The following is a 15,936-nucleotide window of genomic DNA, read 5'->3' on the forward strand; positions in this document are numbered from 1 at the left end:
TCAATATGGTGGGTAAATAGTCACTTACCAAAACAGAGATTTTGATTTGATTACTATTTATGATTTGGTAATTAAAATAACGGTCGGTAGATTCAGTCATTAGAGATAGTAAACAATCAAAATACTTTTAATTACCAGCTAACGCTAATAGCCTAACTCTTTTGTAGATGTGTATTTTTTTTTCAATGTGTAAAATTATTGTGTATTTTACATAACTTTTTTATACAGTTACATCAACATATTTTATTTCTCTTCCCTATTTCTCATTTCATATTTCTTATTTCATTAATGAATGAACCCTATATTAAGTAGTTTGTAAAGATTATGTAGAATCCAGACATGATACTGGTTAACTGTTGTTGGAGTATATATCTTTACACAAAAGGTATAAAAATAAATAAATAAAATTATTGGAGTTAAAAATAAATAATTTAATTTAATTTTTTTTTTTGTAAATCTTTTATGACACATTAGATTTACATAAAATATATATATATATATATATATATATATATATATATTACACACACAGGTTGGAGATGCTCTATGAGTAACAATAGGAAAAGCTCACTTCCATTAACACATTTTAAATATAAAAAAGTTATTTAAAAATTATAACATTGCATTAAAATATTCTATTAACAAAAATCACATAAATTTTTTTTTTATAAGAAATTCATATAATCCAATGAATGATAATATTCAATTATATCAATTTTGGTCCAACCAAATAAAGTAAAAGTTTGACGAGCATGTACTCATTTTTGAGATGAAATTTTAACTATATAAGTTTTATATTGTTATTGTTTAAACATTTAGCTTGGAAATTTGGCATGTTATCAAGTGTAAAACAAATATTTTATCAATGTTTGTAATGAGTTGGGTGGGATAATTGTACCCCAAATCTAACCCATCATGAAAATTGGTTCTCTAGTACGTGACTTAATTAGTAGACCATATAAGTACCTAACTTTTTGAACAGTGTGTTCATATTCGAGTTCTTCATTATCTAATTTACTAAAAAAATAAATAAGTAATAATAATAGGTTCTGAAACCTACCCCACCCAAATCAGAGTAACCCATTCATTATGCATATTTTTCTTAGAAGAAATCCAAGAATGAATAAATTTCTAAAAATTGTTGTACAAAAATCTAATTACAAACAAATACTTACTATTAGTTAAGGAGTAATAATAAAACATGCCATGGGGTCTTCAACGTGTAAAAAACCCCAAATCAGAAACTAGGAAGTCCATTAAGGTGAGATGACGGTAAGAATAATGATATTTGTATATATTTAATACGGATAATACTTAGCTACTCACCGGTGAGTAGCTTCACCCTACTCAATCCTCATGTGTTCCAATAACAGCATACCACATCAGCTGTAATAAAAAAATTATTTAATGGTTGATCTGAGAAAATACAGGAGAACGTGGGTTATTTGATTATTAAAGCTGATGTAGTATATTGTTATTGGAACATATGAGGGGTGCGTAGAGTGAAACTACTCACCGTTGAGTAACTAAGTATTATCCATTTAATACTAATTGGAACCGTGTAGGGTGGGTTTAGCAAAAGAAGGATGTGCAACGCATGCCTATCAAAAGTTACTGTAAACTAATGTATTAGAACTTGTGCATATTAATTTTGTGTTAATTCTACCATTATATTAATTGTAAAAAATAAAAAAGTAAAAATTGTAGTAATGTAATTATCATTTAAATTAATTCATGTATAATTAAATAAACAAATAAAAAACTAAAGCAATCCGTCTTTGCATTTATACGTTACATTTTGACAATTTACTCGAAATATAGATGTACATTTGTATTCATACTAACATGCACACCTATAACAAAATAAGCCAACAAAAGCTATTAATCACAATAGTTTTATAGAGTTTCTTCATTTGTATCCATAGTAATATGGCACTTGAGTGTTACATGTTCGATGTAATTGTTTTGAGCATATTTAGTTAAATATGGTGGAAAAATAATTGGTTGTAAGGGTAGGATATAACTTTTATTATTTTATTGGTTTGAAAACGTAAAAAATTTGGACACAAAAAATACAAATACGAATATGTTAGGATATAATACCTTTTTCGTTTAAAAATTCAACTCCACGTATACTAATTTTTTTCTCTTATGCTTTATATATTTTTATTTTAATAATAAAAAGTATAAATAATAAGAAAGTACGAAGTATTGTAAAATGATGAAGATTCTAGAATATTAACAAATTGGTAGAAATTAATAAATTGGAGAAGATAATAGAATAATAGAGAATAAATGTGCATGTATTTAGGTTTAGGTGGAGAGTTCTAAAATTAATTGTTATACATTTCTAATCAGTTAGTGGTATCTATATTCTATACACACGGGTAATACTAACATTTAGAGTAACAACCGCGAGGGTCTTCCAACCTCGGAGTATATACGAGGGTGAGAATTAGTTTTAAGAGTGTGTGGGTAAGTAGCAAAGACGCTCAGTTTTGTACGTTAAAAAATCGAAGAATAAGTTTAGTAAAAATATATTAGGTATTTTGATTACGTATCCAACACTTCTTAGATATTTCGTAATACATTTTTAACAAGTTTAAATATTAAAATGCAACTTTTTCAACAATAATAATATAATATAATTGTTAAAAAAAAGTTAAAATTTTATTAAGTTGTGATTAGGGATGCTTATTTTATAGGTTGTGAAACGAACTTATATCTTATATTAATGGTTATTTTTAAATTTACCGTATCACCGTACTCGTATCATGCCGTATTCATATCTCATATTTGTATCTGTGCTTTTTAGGTCATCGCAAAATTAACATAGCTATCACAAATTGATGCAGACATGATAAATCTCCCATTAATTGTGAGCTTGGAGGTCGAATTTAATTGTAATTCACTTTATTACTTAAGGAATTAAATAGAATAATATAATTAATATCATTTTCAGCTATAGTTACAATAAAATTTAAAATTGTGAGTGTAATTTATACTTGTAAAAGTAATTTGAATGAACTAAATTTGAGTTAAAAAAAAAAATTATGGCTATGTTTGATTTGCCATTCAATTATTAAAAACTTAGAAAATTGAAAACTAATTTTAAAGAACTATAAAAAAAAAAAAAATTTATTTGAAAACTGAGTTGTTGTTGTTGTTGTTTTTTTTTTTTTTTTAACGTAGTTTTTCTAAAAAAAATTGTTAAAAACTATCAACTAAACATATTTTTATATAATTTTTTAATTCTTAATTCTCAAAAAAATAAAAATAATTTTTTTTAAAAAAAATTGAACAAACCAAGCTTAGCAAAAATCTCCTGGACATTCAACCAAAAAAAAAAAAGGAAAAAATCTCATGCGACTTGAAGTATGTGTTTGTGTGCCACCGAAGCTAATCAAATTTTAAAATTTAAACTAAGGCTCAATTTGGTAGAGTGGAAATGGGAGAAAAGGGAAGGGAAGATGATAGAGGTGTAAGAAAATTCTAACATAAATAGAAATATAGTTCCAATGCATAAATTTGATAAAGAAGAAAGACATACCTGGTATAAAAATTATGTTTCAAGAGAACACTAAAGCGGAAACGTCTTCAACTCTCTACCCTTACTACGATATTGAACGATGGATTTTAGACCCTTTCACCGCATATTTATAGAGGGCTGGAATCGTTCCATAATCGTTGTAAGAGTAAAAGGTATGTTGATTCCATCAACTAACACACCTCTTACAAACAGATATGTTAGTTCTATCAACCAACACACCTCTTGATTACACACACATACATATGTATATGTGTGTGTGTGTGTATATATGTGTGTGTATATGTGTGTGTGTGTGTGTGTGTATATGTATGTGACTGTTTATTCTAAAGGTATAACATTTCTTACATATATGGTCAATGATTAATATTATTTAATTATTGTTTGACTATTATTTGCTTACATTCTCCCACTTAGTCTAACAATAATTAATTTCGATCACTTCAAGATCAAAATGATCATTGAGTGTACTATAGAAGTTAATCCATATATTTATAAGAAACACTTTTACCATTCAATTTGGAGTACCTTTGAGTTTACTAATATGGGATCAATGGCGTCATTATATCATCAATGATATAAGACACCAATGGTCACTGATACTAACAAACTCAACTCCAATGTCATATATATTTTGCATGTGCATCTATTCAATACAATATTCATACCATGCATCGGTCGTACCGTGTCTTAATAAGGACACACCGTGTCTCAAAACTAGACACTAAAGTTACAAATTTTCCATACACATGTGCACTAATATGAAAAATCTAATAAATGAGGATAATAACTGTAATAACCAAATAAAATTGTCTTTACCTGAGCCAAATACAACCTCCCGCTAACTAAGTAAATTAATGTTGTCAAAGAGAAATTTGCATTCTTACTATACAACATTAGCGACAAAACCCTTAGTCATGGGATCAACAATCTTTTGTTGTGTATCAATGTGCTCAATCAGACACTAGCTGGTTCTGTATCCTCTATTTCACAACAAGGTATTAATGGTCATATTTTAGACCAACTTGAACTTTTGTTATTTCTTTAATACAAGACTATAGTGGTATTGACCTGAAGTCCAAAACTGATATTTTATAAATCATGAAATGTGGCCTTATAACATGCAAATAAATTTCGTTTCTATCACTTATCATAATAGTAAAATAATACTTGAAGTGGATTTATATACTGTCCTGACAACTAGCAAAGTCAGTTTTTACCACTCCTATAAAGATATGGTTCTTAACTATTTGTAGATACCTTATAAATTTCTTTGCCGCTTACTGTGAATCCAAACTAGGATCAATGTGATATCTGCCTATTATATGCTATTTTATAGTTAACCACATACAAAACCTGAGCATACATTAGATTTCCAAATGCGTAGAAAATGCCTTTTACCTAATTCTGCTCTAGATATTTTCTTGATCTTTTGATTACCAAATTTCTCAACTTTTATAATAGGTACAATTCTACCTCTATAGTGTTATATGTCAAATACTTTCAGAACTCTATCAAAGTAGATTATTTAATTGTGACAATTCAAAATTTCACGAGATTTATTTAGGTAAAATTTAATGCCAATAAAAAGGCTTCACTAACATCTTCATCTCAAATGTTTGAGAAGTTAAATTATTTAATCTCATGTACAATAATGTCACTGTCATCCACATTTAACACTAAAGATGAATTTTACTCCCACTGACTTTGAGAATAACTACAGCCACACATTTACTGTTTCATTGAAGGGAAGGTCAACTAAACTTTCCAGAGTTAATTAAATAATGCATCAAAACAATTCACTCTGAATGGGATCAACATAACATATAATTATCTTTCCTTTGGGCCAAAATTATCATATATTAGTTTCCCACTGGTGAAATAACTTTCACATTTGAAGCAAATTAATCATAGAAAATACAATAACAACTTATACTCATTTGGGCGTAGTGAGTTATCAGTTGTGTCTTCTACACTAATTACCTCAATCTGCTTAGTTGGACAAACTCAATGTCCCACCTTTGGGCTTGATCATTGCTCGTCTTTACTAAACGCCAACACAATCCTTTAATTTTAACAAAATAATAATTTTGCCACTAGCTACAAATATCATTAAAATTTTCATGAGTGTGCCACTTTGGTGACTAAACACTCGATCAAACTTAACGACACTTGTGTTTAGGATTGCAAAATGATTCAATTTTCCCAAATGAATCAAAGTACCATATACATATTATGCAACAATTTATAACACGAGATATATACATAATAATGTATATAATTTCAATAACATGTATAATTTCATAAACTTATATGCTATGAAACTTTAAATTAATAATTGATTATGCCATGTATATCATCAAATATATAAAACATTCAACCAGTGATGATAACTTAAGAAAAATGACATATTTATGGAAATTAATATTTAAGGGACAAAATAAGATCCAAAGTTTTCAAAATTTATATATGTTATAAATATTAAATTGGTGACCCTTATTGATAGAGTAAGTAGAGGTGCATGCAACACGGCTCTCGGTGAAGAGACATGACTATTGGTTTAAATTCAAAAGACATGCATGTTGGTTTAATCCCAAAAGACATGATATACATGTATATATATAAAGAATCAACGTTAGTAACTCAAACTAAAACATGTAATGGAACGTTGAAACATATAATAACCCTTCACAATCGGCATATTAACTGCATGTTGTTGTTATCATACACACTTGTCATGCACACCCCAATTGAGTTTATAGTAAGACAATTGAGTTTATAGCAAAACACCTCTACAATACTAGACGCATAACTCTTAGTGTATAGACCAGAAAGTCTACGTAGCATCGGTAGGTACAGAGATATTGTGTTGGTTCAAATCCAAAAAGACATGTTTACTGGTTCAAATCCAAAAGCCATGACTAGTAATTTGAACTCCAAAAGTTATGACTTTTGAGAACATTTATAACCCATATTTCAACTTACAACCGTCATAAACAATCATACAGGACTCTGCTGTCATAAACAATCATACATGACTCTAAATGTGATTAACAGATAACCCTTCCCATGGGTTCATGCATAAATTGAAACAGAATATTGAAACAGAAAATATTCACGTTGTTATGAAACACCAAATGAAAATATTCACGTTGTTATGAAACATTAAATGAAAATATTCACGTTGTTGTGAACACCAAATAGAAAATAATATTCACGTTGTTGTGAAACACCAAATAGAAAATATTCACATTGTTATTATAAACTTTCAATATGCAGCCACATTTTAACAGTCGCATCCACAATGTGTATTTTAATTTAATATAAATTTTCATATTTATTTGAATTACTTTTCACAATTCTATCAGTATTGATATAACGAAATGATGTATATAAATGACACATTTGTTAATATATGTAGGTGTATATATATATATATATATGTATGTCTCTATATATATATATGTGAGTCACTTTCAACCATACAATTTTTAGCAACACATACACGTTCAAACTTATCCCACACACATATATATATATATATACGAACACAACGTTTAACAATTATACGAATACAACATTTAACAATTCAACTTTCTTGATATTCTTTCCCTTCAAAATGATTATCATAATTTAAGAAGGACTATTCTACTATTCACGTGTAATGTCTTCATACACAATAAAATAATATTTTCGTATAATCATAAAACAATTTTTATGCCATAAGTATACTTTTAATATAATTTGTAATCCAACTAGTGTTTTATTCTATTTCAAATTCATAAACACCAGGAACACAATATACTTAAAATACTTAGAATTCAAGCATTAGAGTCCATGTTGGCTCTGATACTACATGTAAGAAAATTCTAACATAAATAGAAACATGGTTCCAATGCATAAATTTGATAAAGAAGAAAGACATACCTGGCATAGAAATTATGTTTCAAGAGAGCATTAAAGCGGAAACGTTCTTCAACTCTCTACCTTTACTGCGGTACTGAACGATGGATTTACCCTTTTACCGTATATTTATAGAGGGCTGGGACCGTTCCATAATCGTTGTAAGAGTAAAAGGTATGTTGCTTCTATCAACCAACACACCTCTTACAAACAGATATGTTGGTTCCATCAACCAACACACCTCTTGATTACATATATATATGTATGTGACTGTTTATTCTAAAGGTATAACATTTCTTACATATATGGTCAATGATTAATATTATTTAATTATTGTTTGACTATTGTTTGCTTATAGGAGAGTGATTAAAAAATTATGTTTGGGTAAAATTGGTGGAAAGAAAGGAAAGGAGAAGGAAGGGTTAACACAAGGCTTCAATAGTAGATTTCTTAACCTCCAAAAAATGGGCGGAAACGGAAGGAAAGGGAAGGAGAGGCTTGGTGAGTGATTTCTGATGCCAAATTTGCCCTTGATTACACACAAAACCCATACGTACAAGTTAGCAGTTGCAAAGAGAGAGGGAGGCAAGCTTGAGAGTTGAGAAAAAGAGGGCCGACTGAAGCTTGCGAATGGCGAACCCGAATTGGAACAATGGGCGATGGAAACTGAAAGATCAATATGGGTTTTGATTTTTTGAACAATCTGAAATGATGCCGATATGGATTTTGAACTTTTGATTCTTGCAGACAAATATATAAACTGAAATATATGGGTTTTGAACTTCTGATTCTTGTAGTAGTTTGCAGTTGGAGAGAGAGAGAGAGATGGGTCAAGTTCAGAGTTGAGAACGATAGAGATGGAGGCTGAAATGATTTGCCCTAAAATAATTTTTGCTTTTCTGGTGGCCAATCCATGGGCATAGACAATATATATATATATATATATATATATAAATTTATCTTTTAAAATATAAAAGGGCATAATAGTAAATTTATTAAAATTATTCCCTTTCCTTTCCTTTCTTTTCCAAACATAATTTTATCTTTCCCTTTCTTTTCCATTCATTAATTAACCAAACACGATCGGAAATTAAAATTACATTCCCTTCTTTTCCTTTTATTTCTTTTCAATTTTCTCGTAACTAATGTTATCCTTTCCCTTCAAACTCAGCACCAAACATATCTTAAAAGTAATTGTCTTGGTTACAAAGTAATTGTCTTGGTTACAAAACATATCCTAAAAGTAATTGTCTTGGTTACAGACTTACAGTACAACCTTTCCAAAATGTTAGTGCCTCCATTAATATTTTGTACTTGTGGGAAATCTGACCGGTTTACCTTCTTAACTTGACGTGGCAAAGTGACAATTTGCACACTTGGCTACTTAGGGCCTGTTTGAGCATTGTTCTATCATGTTCTACTCCCTTCCCAACAGTGCAAAATTCTACTGTTCTGGCCCAAAACGTGTTTGGCATGGCTTGTATTGTTTTAAACAGTGCTGGAACATTTGGCAAAAATGGGCCAATTGTTGGAACAAGAAATAGGTGTTCTTGCTTGTTCCCATACTGTATCGGCCCACATAATACTGTAGCTATCAGAACAAAATACTCACTTTTGACCACAGGTATAAAAAATCGCAGAACACTTTGTAGGGTTCACGAAGCAAGCTGTTCCAGAGGCGAGTCACAGTGCTCTTCTTGTCACTATAGTGGGGTTGAATCAGATCTGAAGGTCGTCTTCTTCATTCTTTGGTGAGTTCCTCTGCTTCTTCTTCTGGTTTTCCTTGTGCTCTGTCTAACTATAACTCCGTTGTTTGAAGATCGGGCTTCAAATCGACCATATTTGTACGAAGATCTGACCTCCGTCTGTCTCACCTCTGCATTTTCCGGCGAAACCAAGCTTCGCTGCTGCTCTCTGCACTCTCGGTTTACCCAAGCTCTGTCTCTATTTCCTCTTCTCTCTCATTTTGGTATGTTGAGATTTCTTACAATTTTTTATGTTATTTCAGTTTATGCATGTGTGGCTTTGATTCATTCTTGAAAAGTTTGAAATTTCAATAATTTGAAATTGTAAACCTCTCATGCCGCCTGTGGGTGAGTGTGTTTGTTTTTAATTTTAAAATAACAATAACAATAATTTAATTTAATATCAATAATTCACAAGCGAAAGTCACGGATTTTATTCATTTATTTGAAATGGCTCAAATTGGCAGGTAAAAAAATCTTGAAGAACTCAAAAGTCAAAACCCTCAACAAAAAAAAAAAAAAATCCTATACATAACCTAAAGACTAAAAAAGTAAAATAATTTTTTTTGTTAAACTACAGTACTAATTAATTTCTTTAAATCCTCATTATTCTTGGAATCTTCAACCTCCATCAACTCTTCTTTCTGAGGGGAGGAAAAAAAAACATTAATGAACAATAAAAGTTAGATATTGAAATTAAAAGAACTCATAAAAAAAAGCAAGGAAAAAAAAAAAGATTATGCAGAATTGCACTAACAGAGTAAAAATCAGTTTCTGTTATTTTCTTGATTACAAAAAAAATAAAAAAGAAATAGGTGGTGTAGATAATTGAAGAAACTAGTTTGGAGAAGATAATTGGAGTAACTAAGTTTGGAGAGAGCAGCAATCTCCAACTTTGGTAGTATTCTATGAAGAATTATAAATACGCAGAGGACATTCATATACCAGCACACATAGAAATAGAATCCACCTTCTCTTCGAAAACGCCATTCTGTTTCAAGTGTGGTCCTTTTTTGCTGTACCTATATTTTCACAAATAAACAATCTAAGACTAATTATTGTAGATGTCTCTTCACAATAATTGTAAAAAAAGAAGAAGAAGTATAGCATAAAAAAATAATAATAATAAAATAAGTAAAAAGGTATAAAGAGTTGAAAGTTGTATAAAAGGTAATTATGTTCAAAGGAGCTGATGACCCCTGAGCCATCTTGGCCTCACTGGTAGTACTACTGCTCCTAAATGGAATTTTTTTTTTTTTTTTTTTTTTTTTTTTTTTTTTTTAAAAGAAGGAAAATAAGGGTGCAAGAGAATGAAATCAGAATAAAAAAGGAGAGCTTTTCAAAGTTTTTGTCATTTTTGTAGTCTGAATGGTAAGGCTTGAATAAAAACCAAGCAAAAAGAAGGTATTACAAGTGATGTGAAAAACCCCCAGAGACTATACTTCTTTAAGATTTTTTTTTTAAATCTCTTATGTATTGCGATTTAAGATTTTGGTAATGGGGAAGATGGAGAGTTTTAGAGCATATATGACCCTTTTAACACATTTTTATTAAAACTATGTAATTAGATGGATATCAATGCTGACAATGTGGTGGGAGAAGAAATAGAGGACCTTACAGACAATACCGATGATGGAAAACTAGTATGGGATGATTCTCAGGTTGAAGCTTTCATTATCTGTATGGAGGAAGAAGTGAAGGCTGGTAATCGGAGTAACACAACATTTAGTGCAATTGGTTGGAAGAATATACTAAAAGGCATGATGGTCCGTATAGGCAACAATCTTGTACTGAAACAACTTAAGAGTAAATTCAACCACTTGAGAACAGACTACAAAGCGTTTGTGAGTCTGTTAGGAGAAACAGGCGTGGGATTCAATGCTGAGATAAGCATGGTTATAGTTGAAAAAGAAAGATGGAGTAGATTGATCAATGTTAGTTATTAAAATAAATGTCTGTTGATTTTACAAAAAAGTATACTTATCTTAATATTAATAGTAATTTAATAATTTGTAGGTGAATGCCCAATATAGTAAGTATCGAAAGAAGCCATGCAATCATTTTGACAAGCTCACCACCATATTTGGAGGCACACACGCTAAAGGTGCACATGTCCATACTTCGTATAGTCCACCCATTATGAACCAAGCCCCTGCACACCATGCAGACATACATACCTCATTTGACCTTAATGATGATTTTGCTGAGTTAGGCGGTCATGAGTTCAGTCCTTCTCCTGAACCTCGTGGTAAGAAACCAAAGAGAGAGAGTTTTGCCTCCACAATGAGCGAGCTCATGCACTATATGAAAGAGAGAGATAGAGAGAAAGCAGATCGAATTGAAAGAGCTATAGTCGCTTCTTCATCATCTAATATGATTACAGTTAATGAAGGAAATGTGGAGGTTGAAGTCAATTCTCCCGACAAGACAAAAAGTGATTTTAAGTTATGTTGTTATATTTTGAATAACTTGGAGGGTGTTAATATGAAACAATATGGTAAGGTCACCCAGATGTTACGCAATGATGAAATTTGGAGGGATTTCTTTCTTAATGACTGTCCTGATGATAAGAGGGTTAGTTGGATCAATGGACTTTAATTTGGTATGTTGCTTTTATTATAATTTTGGATGACTGTACTATTAAGTATACTTTAGTTGATGTGTTGCTTTTATTTCTTATTTGGTGTTGTTATGACTTTAATTGATTGTAATATTAAGTACACTCGTATTTATGTTATTTAGTTTGAAGCTCATGACAATATAACTATTTAATGAACTGATTTGACTTTATTTGTTGTCTTACTTTTATTTATTATTTGGTATTTCGCTTGGGATGATTGTAATTAATCTCGTTTATTAAATTTTGACTTATACAGATGGATATTAGGACAATAATTGATTTGTATGACGATGGTGATGAGGAGAATGATTGTGTCATCGTAATGGCATGCATGTTGGAGTATTATAGGAAACATTACGATAAACAACCTTGTAGGGATTCTCTTTTAACTGGGGAAGCATATATAATGGAGATCTTGCAGGGGCATGAAAATAGATGTTTTGAAAATTTCAGGATGTCCACCCCTGTTTTTTTGAAGTTATGTGGGGAGCTTAAGTCATTAGGGTTGAAAGACTCTACAGGTGTAAGTGTTTATGAACAAGTTGGCATATTCTTGCTTACTTTAGGTCATAATGAAAGAAATCGTGTGGTCGCCGAAAGATTTCAACACTCCACCTATACAATTTCAAAATACTTCCATGCAGTTTTACAAAAAGTCTGTGATTTAGGGAAACAGATTATTGTCGCCCTAGATTTTAGCGAAGTTCCTAACCATATAAAGAAGAACAAAAAGTACCACCCTTTTTTTAGGCATTGCGTAGGGGAAATTGATGGAACTCATGTCCATGCGAACGTGCCTGTGGACCAGCAAATACCATTTCGTGGTAGGAAGGGAGATACCACACAAAATGTAATGGCTGTTTGTGATTTTAATATGATGTTCACGTACATCGTAGCAGGATAGGAGGGGTCTGCTAATGATTCTAAGATATTGAACGAGACCATTAATAATGAGGATTTGCATTTCCCAATGCCTCCAGACGGTAAATGTCATACTTACTATAATTTTGTAATACTTATTTAAAATATCATGGTAAAAAAATGTGGTTTATAGTTTGTAAAATGGCAGGGAAATATTATTTGGTCGACTCAGGGTATGCCAATCAACCGAGTTTCTTGGCCCCTTACAGGGGCCAACGGTACCACTTCCAAGAGTACCGTAGAGCTTCTCGCCAACCTCAAGGTAGAGAGGAAATATATAATCACAGGCACTCGTCATTACGAAATATAATTGAGCGTTGTTTTGGGTTGCTTAAGATGAGATTCCCCATCTTGAAGCAAATGCCCTCATATAAGTTTGAAGCTCAAGTTGCTATTGTGTTAGCCTGCTGCACACTTCATAACTTTATAAGAAAGGAGGCGCATGTAGATCCAATATTTAATGATGCAACTGTGGAGGCGATGATAGATGAAATTTTTGGAGATGATGAAGTTGATGTTCCGCCTAATGCATCGCAGTCTCGCTCGCGACCAATGGATATTCTACGCGATAATATTGCTGACACTATATGGAATGCAAGTCAGCACCATTGAACAAGGATTTACATGTTTATCATGTTTGAATAACTGTAAGAATTACTTTATACTTGTTCCATTTGTTAGTATTTGGATAACTGTAACAACTACTTTATTTTAACTATTTGTATGGATTTGGATAACTGTAATAAAATATTTATTTTAACATTAATTTACGATTTCGATAAATGTAAAAGTTGTGGTAACTATATGATTATTTTTTTTATTTTATTTTAATTTTCACTTTTAACTTTTTTGGATCAGTTTAATAACTTGTTTATGCAGTCATGTATAAGATACAGGGTGACGGGCCACCGTGTGCATGTGGAAGGGGTCGAATGAATCTTTATACGGCTGCAACTTCAAAGAATTATGGACGTTCATTCTATAGATATCCAGCTTGGGAGGTATACATTTTTTTTTTTTTAATTAATAATTTTTTTTTTAACTACATGTGTGTGTCATAAGTGCACTCTAATAATATACAAGTCTTTGTTCTGATTTAGTCACATGCTCGTGCATTTATATGGGTGGATGACATGCACCAACATCTACAAATGGGTGGTCATGTGGAGGAAGAGTTGGAGGATGTAGTTGCTGTTATGCAAGCTCAACAAAATCGGCAAAATTACATTATCTATGGTTGTTGTTGTCGTCTTACTATAACTATATTCTTTATGTCATTTCTCATGTTGTTGTTGTTGATTATTGTGCTTGTTGATAAATGATGTTGATTATTGTGGTTGTTGATAAATGATGTAATATATTAGTTTAATTTTATTTTGTACTCACTTTTATTGTGCATGTTGACAAATGATGTAATATTTATGAAACTAATGTCTGTAATATATACAATTTCATATAATGTTTAATATATTGAAAGTTTATTTCAGTTCGATATTGAAATAATGCTGTCAAAATAATATGCAACATTAATAAGTTTTAAAATTTAGAATATATTTTATTGGTTTTTATAATAAATTAAGAAGAATTTTTAACAATATATATATATATATATATATATATATATATATATATTAAATGTTATATTAATTGTATATTAAAATAATGCAATAATTAATTTTTACTATATATTTAATTTTTAATAATATTTTTTTATTGATTTTGGTTACACTTTAACTTTGCCAAACATGTTTTGTTCTCATAATTCTTAGAACGAAACACATTGCCAAACATGTTCTACCATATTTTTGTTCCAAAATTCTCATAGCAATTGTAACGCACCAAACATGTTTTGTTCTCATTTCAAAACACCACACTACAAAACACTTATTCTGTTCTAGGCTAAAGCACTACACCACACCACACCACACTACAAACTCCAAACAGGCCCTTAGTGATGCCCATTTTAGGGAGTAAATAACAACCGCTAGAGCGACCAGATTTTCTCTACTCCCCATCAAGTCATTTCCTTCCCTTATCCTACGCGCTCTTGACTTTCTCACTCTTACACCCCGTACTAATGGCAGAGTTACAGCCACCGGAAGGCCTAATTAACACCGTCACAGCACCGCCAACCACCACAGTCACCACCGCCGCAACATCATCACTACTACCAGCTTCGGCCGATGACAACAACAACAACCACCTTGGCTTAAACTTAGCCCCAAAGCGCCAACGTCGGCCCAGTGTCCGGTTGGGCGAGATCGGCGACCAATCGGCCACTCTCTCACACGATTCTCATGCCCGTAGACCCAAGCCATGGAGGTTCCACAAGGACCCTGCAGCTCTCGCCGCGAAAGCCTCCAAGACTCGCCCTTTAACCAATCTTGTTAACGGTGTCGATTGCCATGAAACCCTAGAAACCGAGGACAATCTCGATTTCGGAAACCGGAAGCCGAAGGAATCGAAACCTAAGAGACCCACCAAGAGAGTCAGAACGAATTGGGGGGCGTCGAAGGCTGATAACGGAGCGGTAGGGGACAGTAGGGAAGACAATGATAATGACGATTTTAGGGATTTCGAACCTGGAGGTTCAGATAGTCCTTTGAAGGAACATAGTAGTCCTGTTCATTCCATTGACAATGCTGTTGGGCTTAATTTTTGGGCCGGGCATAGTCGGAGACTGGCTAGGGCTAGGGTTTCAGAGAGTTGGGATCATCACCGGGTTCAGGATGATCGGATGCCGGATTCCGGTAAATGTGGGACGAGTGGAGAAAGGAATTTCGGTAGTGGCAGCGAGAGGGGACCCAATAGGTGGTTTCTTGACGATGGAGTAAGAAGTTGGCTCATTGGATTGGGGCTAGGCCGGTATGCTCCGGCTTTTGAGATACATGAGGTGGATGAAGAAGTTTTGCCCTTGTTGACATTGGAGGATCTTAAGGATATGGGAATAAATGCTGTTGGATCGAGGCGGAAAATGTACACTGCCATACAAAAGCTTCAAAAGGGGTTTTCGTGACTTCAGCTGGAGAGCAACAACTTAGAACCCTCGGCCATGGCAGAGTTGGAAAACAAGTGCGTGTCTGAGATGGTTTAAGTTCTTTTTGTTTCTTCCAATGATAATATTAATAATAATGATATATATGTTGTGGTACTTAGTTTGGAATTGAATTGGTTCTTTATTTATCTTGCTATTGCCTTAA

General features: G+C 32.0%; 1 protein-coding gene across 1 annotated transcript; it reads left to right on the top strand.

Moving 5' to 3' along the window:
* The first annotated feature begins 14,709 nt into the window (after window positions 1-14,709).
* LOC132276170 (uncharacterized) lies at window positions 14,710-15,936 on the top strand. The gene has a single exon (XM_059777485.1). It carries the CDS (start codon window positions 14,814-14,816, stop codon window positions 15,750-15,752), a length of 939 nt encoding a protein of 312 aa, XP_059633468.1. The 5' UTR covers window positions 14,710-14,813; the 3' UTR covers window positions 15,753-15,936.

This window comes from Cornus florida, unplaced genomic scaffold (assembly GCF_030987335.1).
Source record: "Cornus florida cultivar Cherokee Brave unplaced genomic scaffold, ASM3098733v1 CherokeeBrave_3.0.0_Hap2_Chr10, whole genome shotgun sequence".
NCBI lineage: Eukaryota > Viridiplantae > Streptophyta > Magnoliopsida > Cornales > Cornaceae > Cornus > Cornus florida.

What these genes read in the sequence shown, in the direction of transcription:
- LOC132276170 (XM_059777485.1), top strand. Translation starts at nt 14,814, where the DNA reads ATGGCAGAGTTACAGCCACCGGAAGGCCTAATTAACACCGTCACAGCA.